Below are 23897 nucleotides of genomic sequence, written 5' to 3'. Positions count from 1 at the left end.
AGGGAGCTAAGAATTTCTTATTAAAGACCTCTATAAACAACCTGTACTGTAAGATTCTTGTTAAAAGTCCATTTGTTGAAGTGTTTAAAATGGACAGTAGAGGTTCATTACGACGATCGTAAGGTTTCACCGCCTTTAAAATGTATATAATTTTTGAGCCTGATTAAATGTTTCGAAAAAGGGACCGCATAAAGCCGGCTTTTTACTACCTGATGACCTCATAACGGTGTCTTACGCCTTCTAGAGCCAGCTCGCTACTGGTTCCGCTAAGTAAATATTCGTATCCAATTTACGTCTGGCTTGGTCCTTTTACTTTAACTTATTTACTTCTGTAAAGTGTTTCTATATAAGATGTTATATAAAACCTTATCGGGGAAACTGCCAAGGCCCATCTTAAAGGAAAGATTAACTTTTAAAACGGTTTCGTATTATTTTTTATTTTTTTTTTTGGTAACCTCGCTCCTTTTGGCTGGAAAATTGATGGGATATTCAAAGGATGGCTTAAAACCGTCTGGACCCAAATATATATGTAGATATATATAGATATGCGTAACCAATAGCCCTTAGAGAAATAGACCAATTGACCTATTTTGAAGGGTCTGTAGACGATAGACTGTTTAGATGTTTTATTTGGATGTTTAGCTTGAATGAGGTCGAAGGAGTTTCAATTTCAGGGTTAGAGTGAATAGAGTCATATCTGCCTGCGGTTTACAATCAGATATTTTATTATTAGTCACTTATCTCATTTAATGAAGTGCTTAAATTAGTACCCTAAACCTAAGCCTAATTATAAAATCGTTCGAAATTTTTTTTTATCATAAGTATTAAGTTTCTAAAAATATACAGGCTATTTTGATAATGGGTGATGTTCTTTTTGCAAATTCTGACAAAATTGTATACAGTAACTTTCTACTTAATTGAATTAAAATGTCGTAGTTATAACCCAAAGAGGTCAAGTCAAATCTTTTAGCTAAATAGCCAGGATATAAATTGCCCAGTTGCACTCTACACCATTGTTTAAAAATCGAAATGGCCATTGAGTCGTTTAAAGTCAACTTTATAGCATCAAAACGTACCCTTAAAAAAAGTACAGTACTTGAATCTTTGGATTTCTTTGCCTCCATTACAGAACTTAAGGATCTATAAAATCTTAGCCTTATAACGCTAACCATAAGTGTGGGTTTCCCCATAGAGGCCTATTGTATCGATAATAACAATGCTGGACAAAATTACAGAGACTTCTGTCTGCGCATTTGCTAGTTTCAAGGTTGCTTATCTAAACTGAAACTGAATAAAATCATGCCTGACCTACTATGATTTTCATTCCTCGGTCGAGTCTGCATAGGTTAGGGTTAAAGGTTAGAGGGGCGTCTCCAATACTTATGGAGACAGTTATGGACTTATGATAAAACTAAACTGAGTTCTCAGAAAATAGTTTACAATAATCGTAACAACACTAATACCTTTTTCAAAATTACCGCTGGACCTTGCAATGTAACTGGTTCAAAATTCCCCTTCAAAACAAATCGGCTTCAATGATGTAGTTTTGAAGTTTTCGGAAAAGTTTAGTGTAAGTTTAAGATGCGCTGAAGCGGACAAATACTCGTGGTGGCAGATGTTGTTATGGAGGAGAAGTGTACAAGCGAGTGATGATTAGGCTTAACAAAGGATGAGGATCTAGGAATAATTTGTGTCTGAAAGAGGAGAGTGGAAGCTCACTCAATCTTCTACCAAAATCAATCCCTTCCTTCAGATTCGCGTCATGGTCATATAGATTCAATCTCTTTCATAAATTTTTAGTTTCAATCGCTATCTTTCTAATTACAAAACGTTTCAATTAATTCGTACAAATATGGAGTGGTGATTAAAATTAACTTAAGTAAAATAGGCTTCGAAAATTGGTATCTTACATTAGCATGGATGACTTGTCTACTCAATTCACTTTAAAATCATAAATGTGATAGCTGATTCTTTGTGAAACTTTAAATCCACTTTACCCGCTTGTTAAATGACTCTTTAGAGGTACTTTTTTAAAATCTGGTGTAATGCGTGTGCTAATCAATCCTTTCTCGTTAGGGTCTTGACCATTTTCTTTCGCCTCTTGATGGCCTCTCTTAACTTCTTCTTTTCCAATTAAGAAATTCTTATTTCTCGTACCCCCCCCCCCCGGTCGACCCTTGGTTGGTTGAAGGGGGTGTGTAACTTTCGACCTCATTTCTCTTTCAAATTAATCAAGACCCTCGAATTAATTTATGAGGGTGAACCAAAAAAACCTTTGACCTTTTGATCTCTTTGTCATCTTTATTAGCAAAATGATTATTAGTAGAAAAATTATTAGTTGTTTTTTGATATTAGGAATGCGACAAAATTATAACGTTAGGCCTAGCAATTATCGATTAGTAATTTTGGTATTGATTAAAAGTTATTTTGGAACTTTTCTGACACTTTTAAGTTAAAGATTGAAGTTATCTTTAAGCCCTGTAAATCCTTCGTTGTGGTTTGCTTATTTTAGAAATTTACAAGCTCTAAAGTTCAACCGCCATCGATCAAAATCTTTATTAAATTCTGTCCAACTTAATCTCTCTCTAGCGAAATTTGTTGAAACTTTCACATGAATTTTGAGAAAACTTCAAATTGCTTAAACGTTGTACATCAATTAGGCCGGTTTATTTTAGAGACTAGTAACTTAAACGACGGTAATTACGGCTACGAAAAGAATAAGTTGTCATATGTAATCCAAGCACGTTCGTTGCCAGGTTTTCTTTGAAATTATAGAAATGTATTTGAAATTAAGTTTAGATATGAACTTGAAAATTATTTTAATAATCTTTACCTTGAACATAAGTTTATAAGATATGTTCCTTCCATAAGCGTGACACTACATATACTTCGTAATGCTAGAGACTTACTAAGCTCTAGTTCGAGAGCCAGGCGAGAATTGAATGGTTACACTCGGTGGTTAATTTTGCAGGACTTCCATCATTCTATTTAGTCTGCATTACTAAGCCTTTCACAGCGCCCCAGTCACCAGGCATCGCTTTACATCGAATCTATCACCTACGTCACTTCATGACAAACTCCAGTTTGTAACCAATGACAAACTTATGAAACATATCTTATGAACTTATGCCTCGAATTATCGTGGTTCGACTGAAAACTCATCAGTCAAAATTAAAACGTCGTCTACTATGAATTTCAAATATTGAAAGTTGGGTCGAAGAAATATCAAAAGATTTTATTGTACTATCCCTTCAAAAACAGCGTACTACAAAGACCCAGGAAATTCTCAGAGGCTCTTCGTATTGAAAAATATTAAGTTTTTATGCAAATTTAGTACGTGATTTTATGCTTCATAGTTAGGTCGGTGGGTTTCCTGCCTGCTTTAAACACAACGCAGCAATTAATTATGCACTCGAGTCTCTCTCTGTTAAACGTGCTTAGGAATATTTTAAGCCGCGTTTAATATCAAGACAAGTAACCTTTTTATTACAGAGTGTACTCTGGATTACAACCTTTGACCCTGTGAAATTATATTTATATACACTCAGATTTGGTCTGGAAATTAAGGAAATAAATTAACCAACCAAGGTTATATACTACACATTGTTAAGTTCTTCAGATACAAAGATTTAAGTGTTTTTATATTTCACCAGGGGGTATTATAAGATGTTTTTTAAACTTTGACGAGTCTGGAAATTTTCCATTACCTTTTCTCTCAAGCAACATAATAGTACTTCGACGAGAATTAGTCGAATATGTTTTTAATTTTAAGTGCAGCAGAGTGTTTACTTTAAATGCTTGGGGAATGTCAAGGTAAATTACTCAATTCAGATTTAATTGCAGTTGATAAAATTGAATCTTTACATGCAGTTGGACGGGGTCCATTCACACCAAACAATAATTATAATAATTATATTATGAAATTTAAATCCTGTATACAATAATTAGGCCTAACTTCGTTTATTTTTGCTATTTACAATAAATGATTTGAAACTTTTCCAGTTGGAAGAGGTCCATCCCCACTAAACAATAATTATAATAATTATATTATGAAATTAAAATTCTTGTAAACAATAATTAGGCCTAACTTCGTTTATTTTTGCTATTTACAATACGTGATTTGAAACTTTTCCAGTTGGAAGAGGTCCATCCCCACTAAACAATAATTATAATAATTAAATAATAAAATTAAAATCCTGTATTCAATAATTAGACCTAACTTGAATTATTATTTCCACCTATACAATAAGGGATTTGAAACTTTTTTCCAAGTGTCAGAAACCTCTCTAGAGGAACCTTGACACCACGTCACCCTCTGCCGACCCAAAAGTTACGCCCTTGGAGAAAAATACGCTTCATAACTTGACGAATTCTTGAAATAAAAGAAAACTAGTTTGAAATAAAAACAGGAAAGACCTTCTTATATTTTAGGAAGAGTGACCCGCCATTCGTAAAATATTACCATTTCACTCGGAGTTTGTTGTTCTCTTAATCATAAACTCTATGTTAAGTTTAGGGGTTAGTATAGTAACTTTAGTGGTGCAAATTAAGGCTGATAAGTTAACTTAAGGGTGAGTTGAGGACAAGAGGAGTGTTTATCCTCCAAAAATAAACTCCAAAACTTTTTAAATTCATTTTCAAATCAAAGTCAAAAGGGAAATGATGTGAAATAAAAATTAACCCCACGGGTTTTTTTTATTTCGTTTTAAGTTTGTTTTTCCATCAAATCAAGGTCAAAAATATGATGCCGGTTTGAATGGATTAATTTAATTTCATCCTTTTATTAAACCGGAAATTAAATTGCGGGTCCTGAAAATTTTTCTTTCGCTATGACGATACTGCTAATTAATAATTGCGCGCAAACTTTTCTTTGTTACAATTGCTACCTTGGTGTGACCTAAATGTGTAATTAATACTTTCGCCTATAAGAATTAGGCTTAGCATATTAGAATTGAACTCGGTGCATTTTTCAATAAGTTAAACTACTTTTATGGCTACAATGTATAATTAATGCTTAAATTACCTCTCTGGTATACTTATTATTACATTAATTAGGCTTAGGTATTTAGTGCATGGAATTGATTGAACTCTAGCTCAATTTTAATTCGTAAAATTGAAATAAAGTAATTTTGGATTAGGCCTACAAATTATTTATGGTTTTTGAATGTTATTTAATAATTTGATGTCGTGTAAGTTTAAGTTCGAGCAGCCACGCGGTTAATTATACGTTTAGTGATGAAACGTTTCACTTGTTTCTTAAATTACTGTCTTTATGATTTCAATTCTTCAATAAATAGCATTTGTTACGGTTAGTTTGACTCAAATGTTTATTACTAAACTGAAAAGGTCAACACCACAAGTAGGCCTAGAGTATAGGCTAGTTTTTGTTAACTTATATTGTTAGCAATGATAACTTATCTTTCGACTTGCTTATAAATGATTGTTACTCAAATCTCGAGTCGATTGAGTTGTTGTCAAACATGCAGGTTCAATGGCCGTCAGGTTACTAGCGGAAATAAACTTCAAAGCCTTTTTAAACTTAATTATTATCAAGTTTCAATTCAAATAACCCTTCAACATTATTTACAAAGACGTAAAATCTATCTGGCTTTAACCCAAAATTGTAAATAAAAGACGTTAAGTATAGTCCCTTGACGCTTGCCACGGATCAATTACAAAGACGATCAGGCCCCGGGTGCATAAATTACCTTTGAAGTTTAACAATGTGCTAAGAGCCTATAAGGTTTCGTGGTTACGACAGACCGCGTAAGGGCTTTCAATCCGCTCAATTTTTGACTAGAGGCTCATAATTAAGCAAATAGACAAGCCGGAAATGTCTACCGCGACTCTTTAAAAGTTCTTTTGTCGCTAATTATTTAGGACAACAATAAATGTAACGAGTCGATTCATCAAATTTTTATCAGAGGGGTCTGGCATTTACTTAAAATCCTGTTTAAATCTTCGCCAAAACTCTAATAAATATCGTAGGCTTTTTTATAGAATGTCGCACCCCTCTATTATTTGTTCTGCGTATTCTTATAGTATGTGAGCGACTTTGGCTTTACAAGGCTCTCAAATACTTAACTAAAGTTGCAGGGAGGTTATAAATGAACTTAAGAAACAAGAATGAAATTAGATTGAAGTTATTTCCTTGGAGTTTTCCCTGTTTACTCACTTTTTCTGTCGAAAACTTCCTGGTTGGTGTAGAATTCCCATGCAGGTATCGAGAGTTGGATCTGTCGAGTATGACGTTTTTGTAGGTCAAATTGAGGATGTGTACTGATGTTTTACTTCCGGCTATCTATTAGTAAATTAAAACTGGTTAAAGAGAGACCAGGGATAGATTTAATTTTAGAAGTAGGAATAGAGAACAGAGAATCAGGGCGCGCGTCAAAGTCTCGGACCCCCTTCCACGGGACCGGGGGGGGGTATGAAAGAAGAGGCGGGTCATAGCGACAGAGGTAAAATGGAACTACGTATTTTTGGCCGTCCACGTGAGCAACGTCAACAAAACGTAGTTTAAGTGAGCCAATAAGATAATTCAAACTTTTCGTTACGTGTTGGAGGGATCGAGGGGCTCTATACTGGGCTATGAGTCGGACTGAAGTAAATACTAACCGTTCTCCATTCCTACTTCTAAATTAAATCTATCCCTGGAGATAATTAAGAGAAACCACCCCACAGAGTATTCAAAGCTAAATAAGATACGTTTCATAAGTATTTTTTACTAAAAGGAGATTCTTTTTTATGTTTGTTTTAGACATGCAAAGCCTTTTTGCCTGACATGATTCAAGCTAATCACGGTCATATCGTCTCCATATCAAGCATGGCTGGACTATCAGGTGTTGTTAGATTGACAGATTACTGCGCTTCCAAATTTGCCGCAATTGGTAAATAAAAAAACTTTTCTTAAACCGAAATTTAGTTTTTAATCGTTAATTTAATTACGTGTCACAGGATTCGAGGAAGCTCTACGTTTGGAACTCCTAGTTGAAGGTCATTCCGGAATCCATAGTACAGTCGTATGCCCATTTTTCACGTCCACCGGCATGTTTAACGGAGTCAGAACTGGGTAAGTTCGTGAGATATATTTCTTGAACTAGATTCTCTGGATTTTCGCATCTGGTTAAATATGGTTCAAAAGCTTTAAAACCGAGAAAAGTTGCGTTTTGGCGCCAAATCCAGTCCGCGCCTTTATTTCGGTAAGCACGTGGCGTTAGTTTTGAATTAGGCCTAACAAAAATCCCTTACAATACCTAGGCCTACATAATCTTTTTATTATAATATATAAATAAAGCATTTAGTGTAATGGCTTCCGACGTGTATTTCGACTTTCGAGTCGTCATCAGGGCTAACAAAGGCTTCATATGATTCTTGCCCTTTATGATTGTGAAGTTATTTTAACGCTCGAGTTGCATTTAGGAATGTAATTTCCACCTTAGTGTTACAATCTCCTTGACTTTTCTTACATTACTTTGCACTCGGTTTCTGCCACCAAAATCAACGCTCGGAGAGGAATGATCGAGCTGCTTCTTTGAGCTTGAGCAAAAGAATTCCAAAATCAGTTTGCCCCAAAAAACGGTGCAAGAAAAACATTTTCAATTTCCACTCGATTACCGTCAAGGTATAGCTAAACCAGAACCCATCTCTACACTTTTAATTGTTTTTCGACACGATTTAAGAAGCCTTTTCTCGACTACGTTTTTTTCTTTCTTAGTCTTTACCTACAGAGGGTTGGGAAGAGTAAAACGATTTTAAACCGTGGGGGAACTTAGTGATATTTGACGTGTATTGTCGTCATCTGGCTTGTTGGCTGGTCAACCAATTATTGTTTCAAACTAGAGCTTGAGAATGGGGGGTAAAACAGAGGAGTCTAGTGGGTGGTTAACCACCTTGATGTCTTAAGACAGAACATGGATGGTATCTGCATGGACAACAAAGATTTTAATGGCTTCAAAGTTACTAATCCAAATTTGGTAACTTGGACTGGTAAGTTTGAAGCCATATCTAACGTCTTTGTTCCATGCACATACCGTCCCATCAATGTTCCATTTTAACCCTAAAAAAGCAGACGATACTGCGCCCCGCCCCGGCCTTTTCAAAAGGCTCTATGAGAGGTTTTAGTATGCCCTGATGGATTGGTAACTGTGAAGCCCTATTTAACGTCTTTGCGTTCACATACCGTCCTATTAATGTTCCTTCTTAACCCTAAATGAAGTGGACTATACTACGCCCCACCCCCTTTTCAAAATGTTCTATTAGAGGTTTTTTTATGTCCTGCTCATCTTGTTTCTATCAATAGTCGGTCCCAAGGCTGTGGCTTTCAGTCTTTATTTAGTACCGCATTTCAGTGGCTTCTTTTTGGGGGTAAATCTTACGCAAGTCCTTTAGGGGTACCGTTAACCAATCTATATTCGGCTATCTGCCTGGAGGGGAATTAAAACGTTGGATCCCTTGACCCGTTACCGTTAATTTTGGCGAAACCCGGTCGCCTAGCTAGAACGTTGCTTCTTTATCCTATACTTATTGGTTCGCGAAGCTGCGACCAAATGTTCCTTGGTATATAAATGTTCAGTTCAGAGTCAGACTTCTTGAGTAACCCCGCGAGAGCTATTTAAGTTTTAAGAACGAGTACAAGCCACTCAAACATTATAATCACTTTGCCGCATAGTCCTAGCTGAGTTTCCAATTTATTTCGAAGTTGTTTCGTTACATACTTTTGGGTTATTGCGTTACCGACCTCTCGTTACTATACTAATGAAATTACAGTTAGAAAGACGTCAGAATTTTGCATGACGGATAGTAAGTTCTCATGCCACGCCCACAAAACCCGCATAGAAATTATCATGGGTGCGCAATGTTTCCTAGTAGCTTTATGCATTCTTGGTGTTACTTATAGTATAGGATAAAGTCAATATACTCTTCTTAGATGCTTTTCAAAAGTAATTAACTTCTAAAGGTCCCCAAAAACTTTGTGTAAACCATATAGTTTTTGTTCAAAACGTGCTGGTCCCTTATAGCTTCCTCGGGAGTGTCATTTTGACCAAAGGAACTCGTGCTCTTATTGGCTGGTACTATGAAAAAAACTAATCTGAAGAAAAGTACCCTTGAATTCCTTTTTCTTTTCTGTTATATAAGGATTTAGGCATTTTTTCTTTTTTTTTTTTTTATAAACCTCTTGGGAAAATTCGTTGGACCAGCTTTCGTATCGAAACTCGATTGAGGAATGTACACTTTGGGCCCCCTTAAGGCCCCTATTACGTAGCAGCCAAGCGTGGAGAGGCCCCCATAGTAACTTCATACGCTAATAATTATTCCAAGTTCCAAAGAAATGTTTTGGTCTCTCGTATTTATCATCTTCGCTTCTAGCAAAGAGGGTATAAAGAGGTGGAGTTGAAGTTAACAACCTTTGACAAGGTATTTTGGAATTTCTCGCTGTTTTCCTCCTAATATTCTAGTTCACGTTTCAACCAATAAGAGGGCAGATAAAGATGCGCGCGCACACCGGGGGCTTAGAGGAAAACTTTCAAAGCACTAGAGTCTTTTATACCACCTCTTTTTGCCCTCTTTGCTTCTAGGTGTTGTCGCGAGAAAATCACTGTTCTAAGCAGAGGAAAATACGAACTTAGACAAAACGTATTTAACTTATGTCGAGTACTATATAAACTGTGCCAAAAGAAAAATGCCCATTTAGCTGGAAAGAGAAATTTTCTCTGTGGAAACTGAAATGAAAAAGAAAGTTGAAAGAGACAAAAGTTTCAAGCTTGAAGTTTTTAATTGAATTTTACTTTTGAATTCTTTTTTATTATTATTATTATCCCTTGCCCAATACTAATATAAGAACTTTTATAATAAATGGTAATTTCACACATAAATTGCATAAAGCTATAATTAAGAATTTCATAAATATGAATAAGGAAAATATATTTTCCTTGAAATCGTGGACAATTCAATTAGTTTTGAATATTACGTAAAAGAACTATGGTAGTATAATTAAATTAAAATATAAGATTTAGAGTGAAATTTCTATTTTATCTATTGTTATGAAATGAAACAAAATAGGATATAGAGTAGTGGCACTCCATGTTAACTACCCATAGAGCTTAATACAGTCAAAGGCAAGTAGGTGCCATTACTCTATAATTTAGGTAAAAAAATTAAGAAAAAACATTCTTCGGAAGCAGGAAAAATTAACAGTAAAATTGATTTAGACTCCTTTGTTTCAAAATATTTGACCCAAATAGATTGTTTTTCATCATAAATTTCATAAATTCGGGATTTTGTAACGGATTAATATAAACATTCAAAGTTACAGAGCTATATAGCGTACACCTTGGATTATATACGAGGTGAATTTAAGCTTATAAATTTATGCGTTAAAGGTCCCATCTCTACGAAATCAATCATTGAATATGATGGTATAAACTTTCTGAATCCATATCGTAATCCTGCGAGATGAATATCGGAATCCAATTGAATTTAAACTAAGTTTTGGTCAATCAAACGTTGTTGAATCAAAATCAGACATATGGGGTTCCTAGTTGTACAAACCAGGAGATGAGCCTGAATATGTCAGGGAAATAAATTCTTGACTAAAATTTGGGGATATTTATAGCTTTAAGTAAAATTCCGGGAAAACTCGGGGAAATTTACAATTTTTTAGTAAAATTCAGGGAAAACTCAGGGAAATTTACAATTTTTGAGTAAAACTAAGGGAAATTTGCTAGACTTCAGTATGTTTGCCCTGAATGAGTTGCTTCATAACTAAATATTACCAATCCTAATATTCAATACAAGAAAATGTTCTCATAGCATCTATTGATTTCTACCATTTCAGATGTTTCTCTTTATTGGATCCTGACTACGTAGCGGACGAAATCATCGCTGCCATTAGAACTAATCAAGAAATTCTCATGTTACCTCGAGTCTTCTATTTCCTGGTTGCCCTGAAATCGTACGTTTTGCCTAATTTGTTTATTTTCTAAATTTGTTACGATGTAAAAGTTTGCACGTGGGCATGGTTTGCACCGTTTGCATGACACGCGGTGATAAAAATGTCACTAACCACGCTACCAAAAGACAGACACTTCACTCCTAAACTTAATAGTAGTACAAGTCGATAAACTAATTTACAAAAGTCTTCTTAACGACAAGTTGAAGAAATTGTAATTAAGAAATTTTTAGGGAAGCTGTTGAAAACGTTTTTGAAATGGCCCTCCTTAATGTCTCGATATCATAAGTAGGATATTCTTCATAAGTTCCCATTGTTTTAATGTAAATTTGTCTGGAAAAGCTATATATTTTGAACATAAGCTATTGCTCAGCCATGGCAACATAAACCGTCAGCTAGGTTTATCATCATCCAAATTAAACACCCGAGATCCGCTATCCCAAAACAATATTGTACAGATAAGCGTACACTAAAGGGGCTAGAGAAATTTCCTCCCCCTCTTCTTAACTTTAACCGCACTTCAGGGTTGCCAGAAATTTGTTATTAGATCATCTCCTGAAAGTTTGGAACTGAATTATCTGTGATATTTGTAATTTCAGTATTATCAGTCGAGGTATAGTTATCAATATTGTGAACCAAAAATTATGATATCGTGTGTATTTACTTACAGTTCTAGCTCAATCAATCAATTAATTAAACTAATTAATCTGATTAGTTAAGGAAAGTGTCAGGGAATAATTCAAACTTGATTGATTCAGTCGCAAGTATAATTAGAGAACCGGGGACAATATTAGATATTCTATAATGATATACACAGGGTGTTTCTGTAAGGTGTGTCCCCTAATGTCGTAGGAGTTACATTTTCAACTCGAAATCGACCAAAGAACGCTGACAGACAGTTCAGAAACACCCTGTATACAATACATACACACACAACAATGAGTATTGTTGTAAATCACGTGATTTATCTGCGACTACCTACATAAGTCTATTAATTTAAGATCGGTATAAGTATAGTCAGTAAACAGCACGGAGCGTGAGAAGCTTTTGTTATTCGTCATAAGTATATTACTGTAAGTTTGCAACTGTACTGTATATGCAGTTTTTTACTTGAAAATGTTGATGTCCTGTAATGTCTCTGTAAACGTATGTCCAGTCGTTGAAATGTTATCGTCTTAAGCTAAAGCAATTGACGCATGCGTAACGTTATACAGTTTCGTTCTCTTGTTGTGATGTATGCATATCCCATATATATATTAGAGTATTTTGAAAATATGGGGCCTATATTATTACAGATGGTTTCCAAGCAAAGTCGTAGATGACGCTATGAGACTCTTTGGCATATCAACAGCCATGTCTTCATATACGGGTAGACTACCCGGTGGTGAAGGAAAATCCAAAATTGAACATTTAAACAATAACAACATACCCGTCAAAAACGGACTGATCAAAAATGGTCACTAATTTTAAAAAGTTAAACTAAGAATCATTGTCCTCCGTCGTATCGTACTTAGTTTAATTATCCTTTTTTATGTTATGTTTTTATTTTACAACTCAAACAACGAATGAACGGTGCGCGTTATATTATCAACGCGTGCTTTGGACTACGGTCTAAGGATTTCTAAAAATCAAACCAAAAACAACAAAACCCGTCAAAAAAATGTTTACAAATATGTGGTAATTTTCGCATCATGTCTCTTTAAGTCTCAAGGGACGCTGTCCTTATCTTTTAGGTAGCTTGTCTTCATCAGTTTCGAGGCAACCACTGCATGGTCTCTTAGTATTAGAGCAGAATGTCACAAGAAATTCTGGCAGGTCAACATGTGTTGTTGGTACATTCAAACTCGCGTAGAAGACGTTGCTTTCATGAACTGTGTAATACATTTCAAAAGTTTAAGATGCGAAAATTACCACATATTCTAAATAGGATATAATTGAATGATCCTTATTGGGGTCAAGGGTCAAACAGGTTATTGTGCCTTGCGGTTTTTAACTTAAGGAAGTAAACTCTCTCTGTTTCTCTTTCAAAAAATATTAATTAATTTGCATAAAAACAGGATGGGAGTTCATTAATCTCATAATTCAATTCTCAAATAATTGGATAAAAATATTTTTATTAAATATTAGCAAAAAGCGTATTTACCCAACCAACCAAAAATACGCTAATAAATAATTTTATAAATTTATTATAAAGTAGCCCTAGTTACGAATGGCTAAAAATAGAATATTTCACACACAAAGTTTTCATCTCTCTCCTTCGCGTTAATACTCTTAAATTTAAAATCTAAACGCGTAACGTAATGGGCCTTTTTTATCTTTTGAAACTTTAAAAAGCGCCAAGTTACGTTTTGTTGAAAATGAAATACATTTTTTTTAAATATATATTTTAAATTTACTTCACATCGTCATGAACTTACGTTTTTTTTTATTATATATTTTTGTAAAAGAGAAAAAGGAAATAATATTTTTTCTCGCCATTCTTCTGTCTTGCTGATTTCGTCTTTTACCAAACCCAAGTTCAAAAGAAACTTCTTTCTTGTACCCGTAAAACTTTGAAGGTTTTGAGGGTTTATGACTTCAACCATTAGTTTTTGAGATGACGACACTACCTATACTTCGTAATGCAACGTTAATAACATAGTGTATTCATTTTTAAAACAGATAATAGCCTAAATATCAACAAGCAAAGGATTTCTTATAGTTTTAAATACTTGAAACCTGAGACTTATTTAAAGGCCGAATTCCAGCGAAAAGAATTCTAGCGAACTGCAAACCGAGCATCGAGACTGACAATGAAGCGACCGCGCCGATTTTCGAAGCCCCGCTGGGTCAAAAGTTTAAGGATTCTCGCTATAGAAATCCTTTTAAATTTATTTCCTCCCAAATATTTGCTTTCCTTTGAAGGAAATTCTCTATTGTTCATCTTCAGTTCGCTAGAACCAAATTGCACGGCTTTCAGTTAGCTACAACCCTTCCACCTTTTACCCAGGCGGGGATTCGAAAATCGGCACGGTCGCTCCATTGCTAGTCTCGATGCTCGGTTTTCAGTTCGCTAGAACTCTTTTCGATGGATGTCGGCCTTTAACGTATTATAAGTAAACTTGGGTGCTATTTCTACGAACCATCTTGTTTAACTGAAATTCTCATAAACTGAGAAAGAAGGGGAGGGGGGAGCTCGGAAACATTCAGAGTGAAATATATTCTGAAAATGCAACTGCAACAAAAACTCGGCAGTTTATCATATCAGTTTTTATACTGCCGACATCGTTTAATCTACGAACGTTGGGCCCTGAACCAACGCCTTTTCTCCCGTTTAGTTTTGGCCCCTAGAGTTCCCCTTCGAATTTCGGGGTTTATCGCGTATATTTCTACTTTTCTGGAGTTCAAATGTTTTTCGGTTCGTTTCCAAAAATATGAATACTTAACACTAAAGAGTCGAGAAACATTCAAAGAATTTTCTCAGGCGTATTAAGCCGCATTTTCACCATATCGCTGGACTTTATAGAGCTATCTCAGAAGACTTAGTGTGACGTCACACATGGTATTTGCCCATAGAACCAGGGATAGATATAATTTTAGAAGTAGGAATGGAGAACAGAGTAATGTGGGCGCGCGTCAAAGTCCCGGACCCCCTTCCACGGGACGGAGGGGTATGAAAGAAGAGGCGGGTCATAGCGACAGAGGTAAAAAGGAATTACGTATTTTTCGCCGTCCCCGTCAGCAACGTCATCAAAACGCAGTTTAAGTGAGCCAATAAGATAATTTAAACTTTTCGTTACGTGTTGGAGGGAGGGGCTCTATACTGGGCTTTGAGTCGGACTGAAGCAAATACAAACGGTTCTCCATTCCTACTTCTAAAATTAAATCTATCCCTGGTAGAACCAAAGCTGAGCCCGTGACGTTACTGTTTACGAATGACCCCTTAATTAAATTAGTGTTGTATTTCAGCTTCTTATTTAAGTTTAATTACTCGAAATAGCTCGTAGAAAACCTAATAGAACATTACTTCGACTCTATACCACCCTATCTTAATGGAACCTAGTGCATAAATTTTAATTTTACCATTAAATTTAATAGCGCCACCAAACGTTAAATTAAAACCGTTATTACTTAACTTTAATCATTGAATTCCCTTCACGTTAAGTCTACTTAAAATTAAATAATAATGACGCAATCAAATTTAAGGATGAAATTCGCGAAGGAGAAAAAAACCCCAAAAACAACAAGTGCAGCTTGAGGTACATGTGGGCCCGTTATAAGAAAGTAGGTGAAATATATGCAGGACATTGATCTTCAAAAATACCTTTTTTTACAAAGCCGGTAGAGATGAAAGGAAATTTTATTTTGCTCTTGGCGTCAAAACATTTGAAAGTATGTACCCTACAAGAATCCTACCTGTACAAAGTGAATCCATAGAAACATCTTTCGACTTACTATAAATAGGTCTTCATTCCATGGTGGTATTAAGAGAAGAAAATAAGGTAGGAATTAGCGTCCCCTGCGGGGTCATTGAGCCAAAATAAAGCAGCCGAAAGCGTCTAACACAACGCTAGATCCCACGCGAGTTGGCCCACTAACACAGTTTTTAAGAGACGCGGCTAGCTAGATTCAACCAAATATAGAAAATAAGCGTAATGACTTTCCCTTGCTTATAACTCTTCAATAATAATAATAATCCATGAATTGGTGTCCACACAGAGACCGAGTCTGTCTCTTTACTCTGGCCTTAATAGTAAATTACTTGTAAATATTTTAATTGTAAACAAGAATTGTGTTTTGGAAGAATTAAGCTGACCAACTTTATGATTGATATCCGTTAGACTGTAGGGTGGTTTGGTGCATTTGGTTCAGTTCTTCTCAAGATATTATTAATTCGAGGAACCCTGGGAATAAGAGCCGAATCACCATAATAAATTTACCCGACAACTTTTCCCGGAGTTAAAAAAAAGTAGTTCAAAAGGAAACTCCTTATTCATACGCTAGTCTCGAAACATCCCAATGAAAGCGTTCGATTTTAGTTCATTTTTTTTATTTTCTTCATCAATTTTTATTCATTCGGAAATTTTTGTGGTTGGCCCGGTCCATTTGAACCAAGACTTACCCAAAGAAAAAGTAGAAGAAACTCGAGTTAGAAAGTCTTCGTTTATTCAGGGAGACTGTTAGTGGGATCATATTAGTGGGAGCATATTAAGAAAGGCAGAACTATAGAGTAATGGCAGTACTACGTATGCAAACGTCATACCCTTCTATTTCTTAGCTCAGTGTCATCCGCCTACTGGGAGCGTACAGTATCGCCTCTTACAAGAGCGCGCTCAGAGGGAGGGATACACAGTCTACACCCCTCTCTACCGCCACTAGTCTATGCACTAAAATGTAGGATCTTCCGAGACTCTCTCTGATGCACTAAATAGTGGTGCTTTCGCTAGGAGCAAGTACAGCTATAGATGGGACGCAAGAGTACCGTTTTTGAAAAGGGGGGGGCTACAGCCTACAGACATTTTGGCTCGCTTGCCAAGACTCCCGATATACTAGATGCTCCCTGCTTTGTTGAATACGAATTCGTGCCAGTAGATTCTAATAGAGAAATCAGAACATTTTTTAGAAAAAACTGCGATTGGTAATAAAAAAATGCGGAAAAAATCTGCTAAGCCTAGAATTCGATATACTATGTAAGAAATTCGATTTAATATTTTCTGCAAAAAATGTTTTAGGAGTGAAAATAAAAATGTACGCAACTTTCAAAATATGGTAGATTGATATACTAAACTTCAGACGAATTTGAGCAACGCTTCTACCAAAGTTCTTATTGGCCAATTCCTTAAACTTTACTAAAATAACGTTTCTCAAAATGCCAACCAATTTTAAATTAAATAGGGAACGCTTTTAATTTAAAATTTTCCTGGTTTATTTTCGTTTATTGTTTAGAGCTTGTTTTGAGTTCACGAGGAACGCTATGGCCTGAATATCACTTAGAATTTTTAGCTTAATGGTTAAGTTGATGCGTAAAATTCAACTTCCCAACGACGAAGATAAGATGTCGTAAATAATGTCCGCGACGTTTTAAAAGCAAAGTCAGGATATAAATATCATTCTTTTTTTGGGACATTGTTTTCTCTGGGCCCGTTTTATAGCCATATTTTAAAGCGGATTTACTCGACAGGTCGTTTAAGAAAATCATGGACTTTGTAATAGTGAAGAGGACCAGCTTTCTTAATTTTCTCCCCATCAATTTGACCTTGCCAAAGGCTATAACCAATCAGAGGGCGGAGCTAAGGCTAGCCTATGTTAGGCTTAGGGAGCCCTCCATCCATCCCCTCGACTAAAGGAGCATCTAGTGGCATATGTTTGAACTAAACCACGCCGAGACTTGCTTTAAACAGCGCTGAACTGAAATGATCCCCTTGCTAGTGCACACCTTCACCGTGGTTTTTGTATAGGGAGCTAACAACTGGCTAGGGGGAAGAGATAGTCTGACGTCTCTGGTTGGCATTTTAGGGAGGATGAAACTCCGGTAAGAGATAGAAGGGTATGACGTTAAAGGGTCAGAACTGTTAGCTCCCTATTGATTGACAGAGGACCTAGTTTCCCATCCCCTGTAGGGTTTATAAGGTCCATGAGGATTCGCAGAAAGATCAAAACGTCAAGGACTCAAGGGCAAATCCCAGTTGCAGACAAAAATTTTCCTAACTTTATATTTTTGGACATTTTTCATTCTTGACATTTGTTTTGGAAAACGCTTGGATAAAACTCATCCGGAATTATTTATACCACCGAGTCAAGTATCTTTATTTGTTATTATGAACCTTCGTATGAAAACCCTTTATCTTTAGTACAACTTCAGTGTGTTTTTATACGTCACCCCCAATCCTTTCACGTGATTAGATCGGGGGAAATACCTTATTTACTAGTATACCACTTTTAGCTTATACGTATACTGGTTTATATCATGTTTATGTCTAATGTTAACTAAGAAAGGCGTCGGGCCTAAAAACAGAACGAGAACAAAGGGGGATATATCGAAGTAAATGTAGCGGAAAAACGATTCTGGTCATCGTTTTTTCTTTCTTCTGTATCTTCATTCACTAGCCTGAGCCTTGAACCTTTAGGGCCAGAATATCCACAGACGTTCTATTTCGCGATGGAATCAGGCAATCTTAATTGTCCCGCTCTGCCTTATCTAATGGACACGGGCATTGGGCCAAACCCAACACGATGGTTTTCCCTATCGGGTCTTAATAACTTTGGTCACCTATAAGTCTACTCCAATATCAGTCAAGGGTTTATTCTATTTTTGCCCCAGTTTTGTTAGGCCTTCATATCAGAAGTAAGTTATTACGAAAGTGGGAGAACCAACATTAATTGACTGCAACAAAAACTACCGCGTGACATTAGTTTCATGAGTTATCTAATTGGATATTGGATAACGGAGAATAGGCCGGTCAAACCGGATGTTGGAAATAGTCAATGGTTGAAAGTGCTAGAGAGAGACTGTGGGTTTTTGTTTAGGCCTAGGCTTACCAATAGGCCAAGACGACATTCGTAGAAATTAGGCTTAGCGAGCAAGTGAAATTGGATAATGAATAAGCGTAAAATCTTATTTGTTTTGGAAATAGACAATGGTTGGAAGTGCTAGATAGACTGTGGGTTTTTGTTTAGGCCTAGGCTTACCAATTGGTCATGACCACGACATTCTTTGAAATTAGGCTTAGCAAGCAAGTGAAATTAAATGATGAATCAGCTTAAAATCATATTTGTTTACTTCTTCCTTATTGAATCCGATTCGGAGCTAGGGAATCCTGTTGGATCTGTTATCAAACGAATCGAGTTCGGTTTTCAATTTTTCAATAAAAGTATCACGGAAGATCCTTGTCCATCTTCGTGTTCGAGGAAGTAGGCCTAAATTGAAAGGCAAATATTCTGGGAAAATGATAAAATGCCGCGCTCTCTTCCTTTTTCTTTCTTTGTGCCCGACACGCGAAGAAGTATCTCTTGATGCATATATTTTGATGTACAAATGGACTCTGCTTATCAGAGCTAAACTTATCGTGCGTGACAATAATGGGGCGACCACGAAATAAAACGAAACGAATCGAATCGTTTCTTTAAAGATAATGTGATCTTCCCGCTATTCGTTTCAACCAAAACAATAGAGTAGTTATATTTAAAAGGCCCTTTAAAATAAATGGTGCGATACCCCCTCGCACGATGAAACTTTGAATATAGGCCCATAAGTTTATAATATTTCTCTATAAGTCTCGCACCAAGTGACGCTAAGAGACAAAGACAACACACATGGAGTGAGACTGGACACCTAGTCCTTGTTTTTCGTACCGCCAATTCCCTGAAATGGCAGGCTAGCTAGCTAACTGGTACTGCCTCTAGCGGTGCCTCTTGGCGTGAGGTGAATACCTCAAAATGCCGGCCTCGCCTATGTATGTAACTTCCGACATGATCTATACAGACTCCGTTCTTGAAGAAAAAATTTATTCCAAAATACCATCACCAATATCAATACTAAAATTTATTATTAATTTTGTAATTGAGAAAATTATCCATGCGAGATTAATTCAATTTGGCATTTCAATTATTAAACTCCACCTTGGTAATAATACTCTATGGTTTTGGAAGCGTATCCATATTCTTTGATACGGGTAATTTGACGGTAATATAATTTCCCCTCTCTCGTTCTTGAAGATTTTTAACGTCCGTTCAGGGTAATTAGACAAGAAAACCCTTTACCAAACTTTTTCTGAAAGTACCGTTTTTTTTTTAACGATTTTCATAAGCGGGTCTTGGCTCTTGGGTTTTATTTAATATATAGAGAAAAATTAACAAAAGCTGATTCTCAGAATTCGGTATTTTAAACGGTTATGCGTAGACGTAAATGTTATAACATGATGGATTTGATTTTTATTAAATTTGCAAGGTTAATATACTCAACTTCAAGGACATTATATTCAAATTTTTTCATTCGGAGATTCATTAAATTAAAAAGATATTATAAAATTTACTTAAGAACTTGATTCTTTTATTTATTTGGAGGTTAGTTAGGAATACATATAGCTACTGGGAATCATTGCACCCCAATTTCTATGAGGGTTTTGAGTAATCTTTATTCATGATGTTGTTACAATTGCTTAATTGAGATTTACCATAAAGCTAAAATTTAGATTTACGGATCTAAAATTGGGTTCGCCTACGCCCCAACCTTGAGAAGAACTGAACTGAACTGAACCAAACCTCAGTATTAATATCAGTATTTGCTCATTTACGCGACGGTAGTAAACTTTCACAATGGAAGGAAACGCTCGTGTAGCTTTAAAGGTTTAAACTGACGTTGGGTCCTTACGAAAGAACCGCAGTCCCCTTAGCTAGGGTATATCAGTTAGTATGAAAAAAAAAATGGCGGGTAAAGAAATGTCAATTTATTCGGCTCATTTCCTTTGGATAAAAGCATTCCACTTCCTGATAGCTTTAATCCACTCATTAATCTTCGTCTAGCACCAAATCTAAGGAACACACACTCTTTTTATCTTTATGCCGTTATTTTTCACCCACTATATTTTAGTTTTTAGCCAGGCCTTGGTTTAATGGTGATTAAGCTGATGTTATACCCGCAAAGTAATGCGGCGGTGGTTTTTTCAGTGAAATTCGTTTACCAATAATGTTTTTTACAGTTTGTATTTATTTTATTTTATGCCCTTAAAAGAAGAAATGCAAGTTTTTATTGACTTAATCATAAGTTTATAAGATATACTAAATAAGTATAACCATGCTTTCTGTACGTCCAATTTTACAGAGAGCTGAGCTAGTTCGACAATGACTCGGGGGGTTTTGCAGCCCATCTCTATATTTAGCCTGTGCTAAGCCTTGGCATTGTCTCACTACGTGAAATTATAGTAAAGAAAAGTTTCACGTGTTTTGCGGACAATTCAAACTTTTCGAGATAGGGCATCTATTTTAACACTTTGCTAAGCCTAATAATTCAAAACCACCATTGTTAGAGTGTAGTTGTTGGTTGTGACGTATTTGTTTAAAGTTATTTCGTTTTGTGACTGTGGTGTTGGTGACGTTACGTTACGTTACGTATTGTTATTGTTTTGTTTGTAACATTGTTCCGAAACTCTCCCATTTCAATTCTTTCTCCACGCCCCGCTTCGCTCTTCCCCTTTTTCTGTTTCCCCCCTTTTTTTGTCTTGTCTTTCTTTTTTTCGTCATCTGATTCGACGACGACATTAGATGGATGCCAATTCAAGCTCAACACGAGGCTTACAGAGCCATGCGTGTTTTTGACACCATGGAGTGTTTCAAAGGTCGTGAAGAAGATCTACGGAACAAACAAGAAACCACCATTGTGGACGGCAAAACCATAATCTGTCAAAGAGGATGATGTCTTGATTTACCAACCACTTGAAATGAATCTACTTAACGTTTCGCGTTCCTAAAATTTAAAACTAGGCTTAGAGAATTTTAAAAGTCACGTGCCACATTGCCAGAGAACGCACGCGCCCCCTACTGTATTGACCAATCAGTGATTCCCTCGTGTTGTATTGTAATTTTTCTTATTTTTTTGGATTGAAGCTAGTCATTATTGAGCTCAGGATATTTTTGATTTAAAATGCATGTTTCGTTTAATGGACTTGTATAATTAACTGGACTAGAATCGGGTCAATAAACGGAGTTCAAAAGTGAACTAGAATGGGAAGTTGTTTTAAAATAGACCTCCCATCTACACTACTTTTAAATTTCGTCTATTTATCCCTTTCGTTATGTGGGTTTACGCAATTCTGTACTGAGTAAGGCATCCTTTATAGTTTAAAATTTCATTCACTATTTGAGATAATTAATCTCCGAAAATTATAAAAGTATTCGGAAATTAATTTTAAGTTGTGCCAAATTAACATTTCGAGAATCAATTTAAAATTATGACGTTAAAATTCCGACTACTTGTTTAATGGCACTGTTTTATTTTTTTATTATGTTAGGGTTGATATTATTTTTAAATTTTCGGATGAACGGTTTTTATTATTATTATAAATATTTTAGGTGTCGTCAAAACAGGCACCAATTAAGAATTATTTTTATCGATGTATTTAGGTAGTTTTTATTAAAATATGCAGTATTTTTTAAAGAAAAACTTATGTGAAATATATTACTTTTCTGTCAGCCACGTGTTTTAAGAAAATTCAAATAAACCGCTGCAATAAATTAGGAAGACGGACAACTAGCGACATCTGTTGAACAAAGTTACAGTTTCAAATAAACAGCTGCAATAAATTAGGAATGCAGACAACTAGCGACATCTGTTGAACAAAGTTGCAGTTTCAAATAAACCGCTACAATAAATTACGAATGCAGACAACTAGCGACATCTGTTGAACAAAGTTGCAGTTTCAAATAAACCGCTACAATAAATTACGAATGCAGACAACTAGCGACATCTGTTGAACAAAGTTGCAGTTTCAAATAAACCGCAGCAGTAAATTAGGAATCCAGACAACTAGCGACATCTGTTGAACAAAGTTGAAGTTGAAATCAAGCAGGGTTGAATACTAGCGACATCTTACGGAGGGAAAAATGGCGGCCAATTCAAAATTACTTTTCGGTAAGTTCTAATGAGTAATGACACGAAACGTATTTTAAAATTAAGTTTTATTCAAGTGACGATTACAAGTAGGCCTAGTAAATATAAATCATTTTGAAAATATAAAAAAATTTATTTAAGCATAATTATCAGGATTAATAATTTTGATTTCATTGATTGTAAGTCAAATACAATTTTATTCTAAATCATAAATAATGATCTTAAAATGCATATAATTAAATCTAGTTGGCAACAGTCTCTATTTTATTTCCAGGCGGACTTAACACTTGATCTCCATGACCGTTTGGAGCTAATTTGGTTTCAACAACAAAGGATTGAGCACTTTCTTCACATTCATTTGTGACATTCCTTTCAAAACGTTTTTGGGAAACATTTTCAATGTTTGTAGCGGTTTGTTCTGTTTCAGTTTCCGCAATTGCCGCGCGATTGTTCGGTACAATATTCTCGCATCTCTCACAAATTTGTGGCTGTGCATTTGCAAGTACAGGATTGTTTACTAACTCAATTCTCATCACAGGTGGGGTCACATTTCCTGGGTCATTTATTGCAACACGTGGGGGTTGGGGTGGATCACCGGGTTCTAAAGCACCCAAGAAAAACGGTAGAAGAAACCGGTATTTGCAATACATAGTTAACAAAAAGAACACGAGAAGGGTTATGGTGATAAAAACGGGTACCCAAAGTTGGGCTGGCAATTTTGAAAAGAGTTCGCGTATAAAGTGACCAATATATTCCCCTAAAACTGACAATGGATGAAAAACCATCCTGCTTATATTGTCAATAACCGCTGTTAATGGATTTGCATCCCAAAAGGGGTCAACTATAAAGTGTTTATAGTATTTTTGACACTCATCTTCTTTGAATGAAAAATGTCCCCTAAAGAACGCGCCTACACTTTGCATCCAAGACATTTCAGTAGGTCTACATTCTATTGGAATTTCACCACCTGCTCTAGCTAACCCCGCTTCTTTTTCGGCAATTGCATTTTTGTAAAGACGAACCCAGTCCCATATAGAACTTAAAACGAAAAGAAGTACAAAACCTTTTATGGCAACTTCAGTCCATGATTTTGAGAATGTCCACCACCAAAGTAGTAACATAAATATAACACCTGTAAAGGCTATAAGTAGCAATACTTCTTGATTATGTGTTACATAATCATAGATTAACATCCCCCAATCAATTTTATTCGAAGGGATGACTTCGATTGAACGTACAGCTTTGTTAATTATGCTGTCAATTTCATTTCCGTTAGATTTGCAGTTGTGAAGAGCGTAATCTTTCAATATTTTCAACTCTCCAATGTCAAATTTTATTTTTATTTCAATATATTCTTTATCT

The 23897-nt window shown here is 35.7% G+C and overlaps 1 protein-coding gene across 2 annotated transcripts in view; it reads left to right on the top strand.

Annotated features, from left to right (window-relative positions):
- LOC149654517 (epidermal retinol dehydrogenase 2-like) overlaps window positions 1–22088 on the top strand; it is a 35965-nt gene extending 13877 nt beyond the window's left edge. The window contains exons 2-5 of one of the 2 annotated variants that reach the window (XM_089846090.1): window positions 6761–6890; window positions 6958–7072; window positions 10838–10954; window positions 21191–22088. In XM_089846090.1, coding sequence (XP_089702216.1) covers window positions 6761–6890; window positions 6958–7072; window positions 10838–10954; window positions 21191–21341 — 513 coding nt within the window. In that variant the 3' untranslated portion in view covers window positions 21342–22088. Of the gene's footprint in view, window positions 1–6760; window positions 6891–6957; window positions 7073–10837; window positions 10955–12246; window positions 13431–21190 lie in introns of those variants that run through there. The other variant, XM_089846089.1, reaches the window with a different exon arrangement.
- The last annotated feature ends 1809 nt before the right edge of the window (window positions 22089–23897 follow it).

The sequence above is a fragment of the Phalangium opilio genome, unplaced genomic scaffold, assembly GCF_054372755.1.
Source record: "Phalangium opilio isolate 3A_F unplaced genomic scaffold, DU_Popi_V2 ptg000079l_1, whole genome shotgun sequence".
Lineage (NCBI taxonomy): Eukaryota > Metazoa > Arthropoda > Arachnida > Opiliones > Phalangiidae > Phalangium > Phalangium opilio.
The sequence above is the reverse complement of the archived record's forward strand: the minus strand, read 5'-3'. Positions and strand labels throughout refer to the sequence as shown.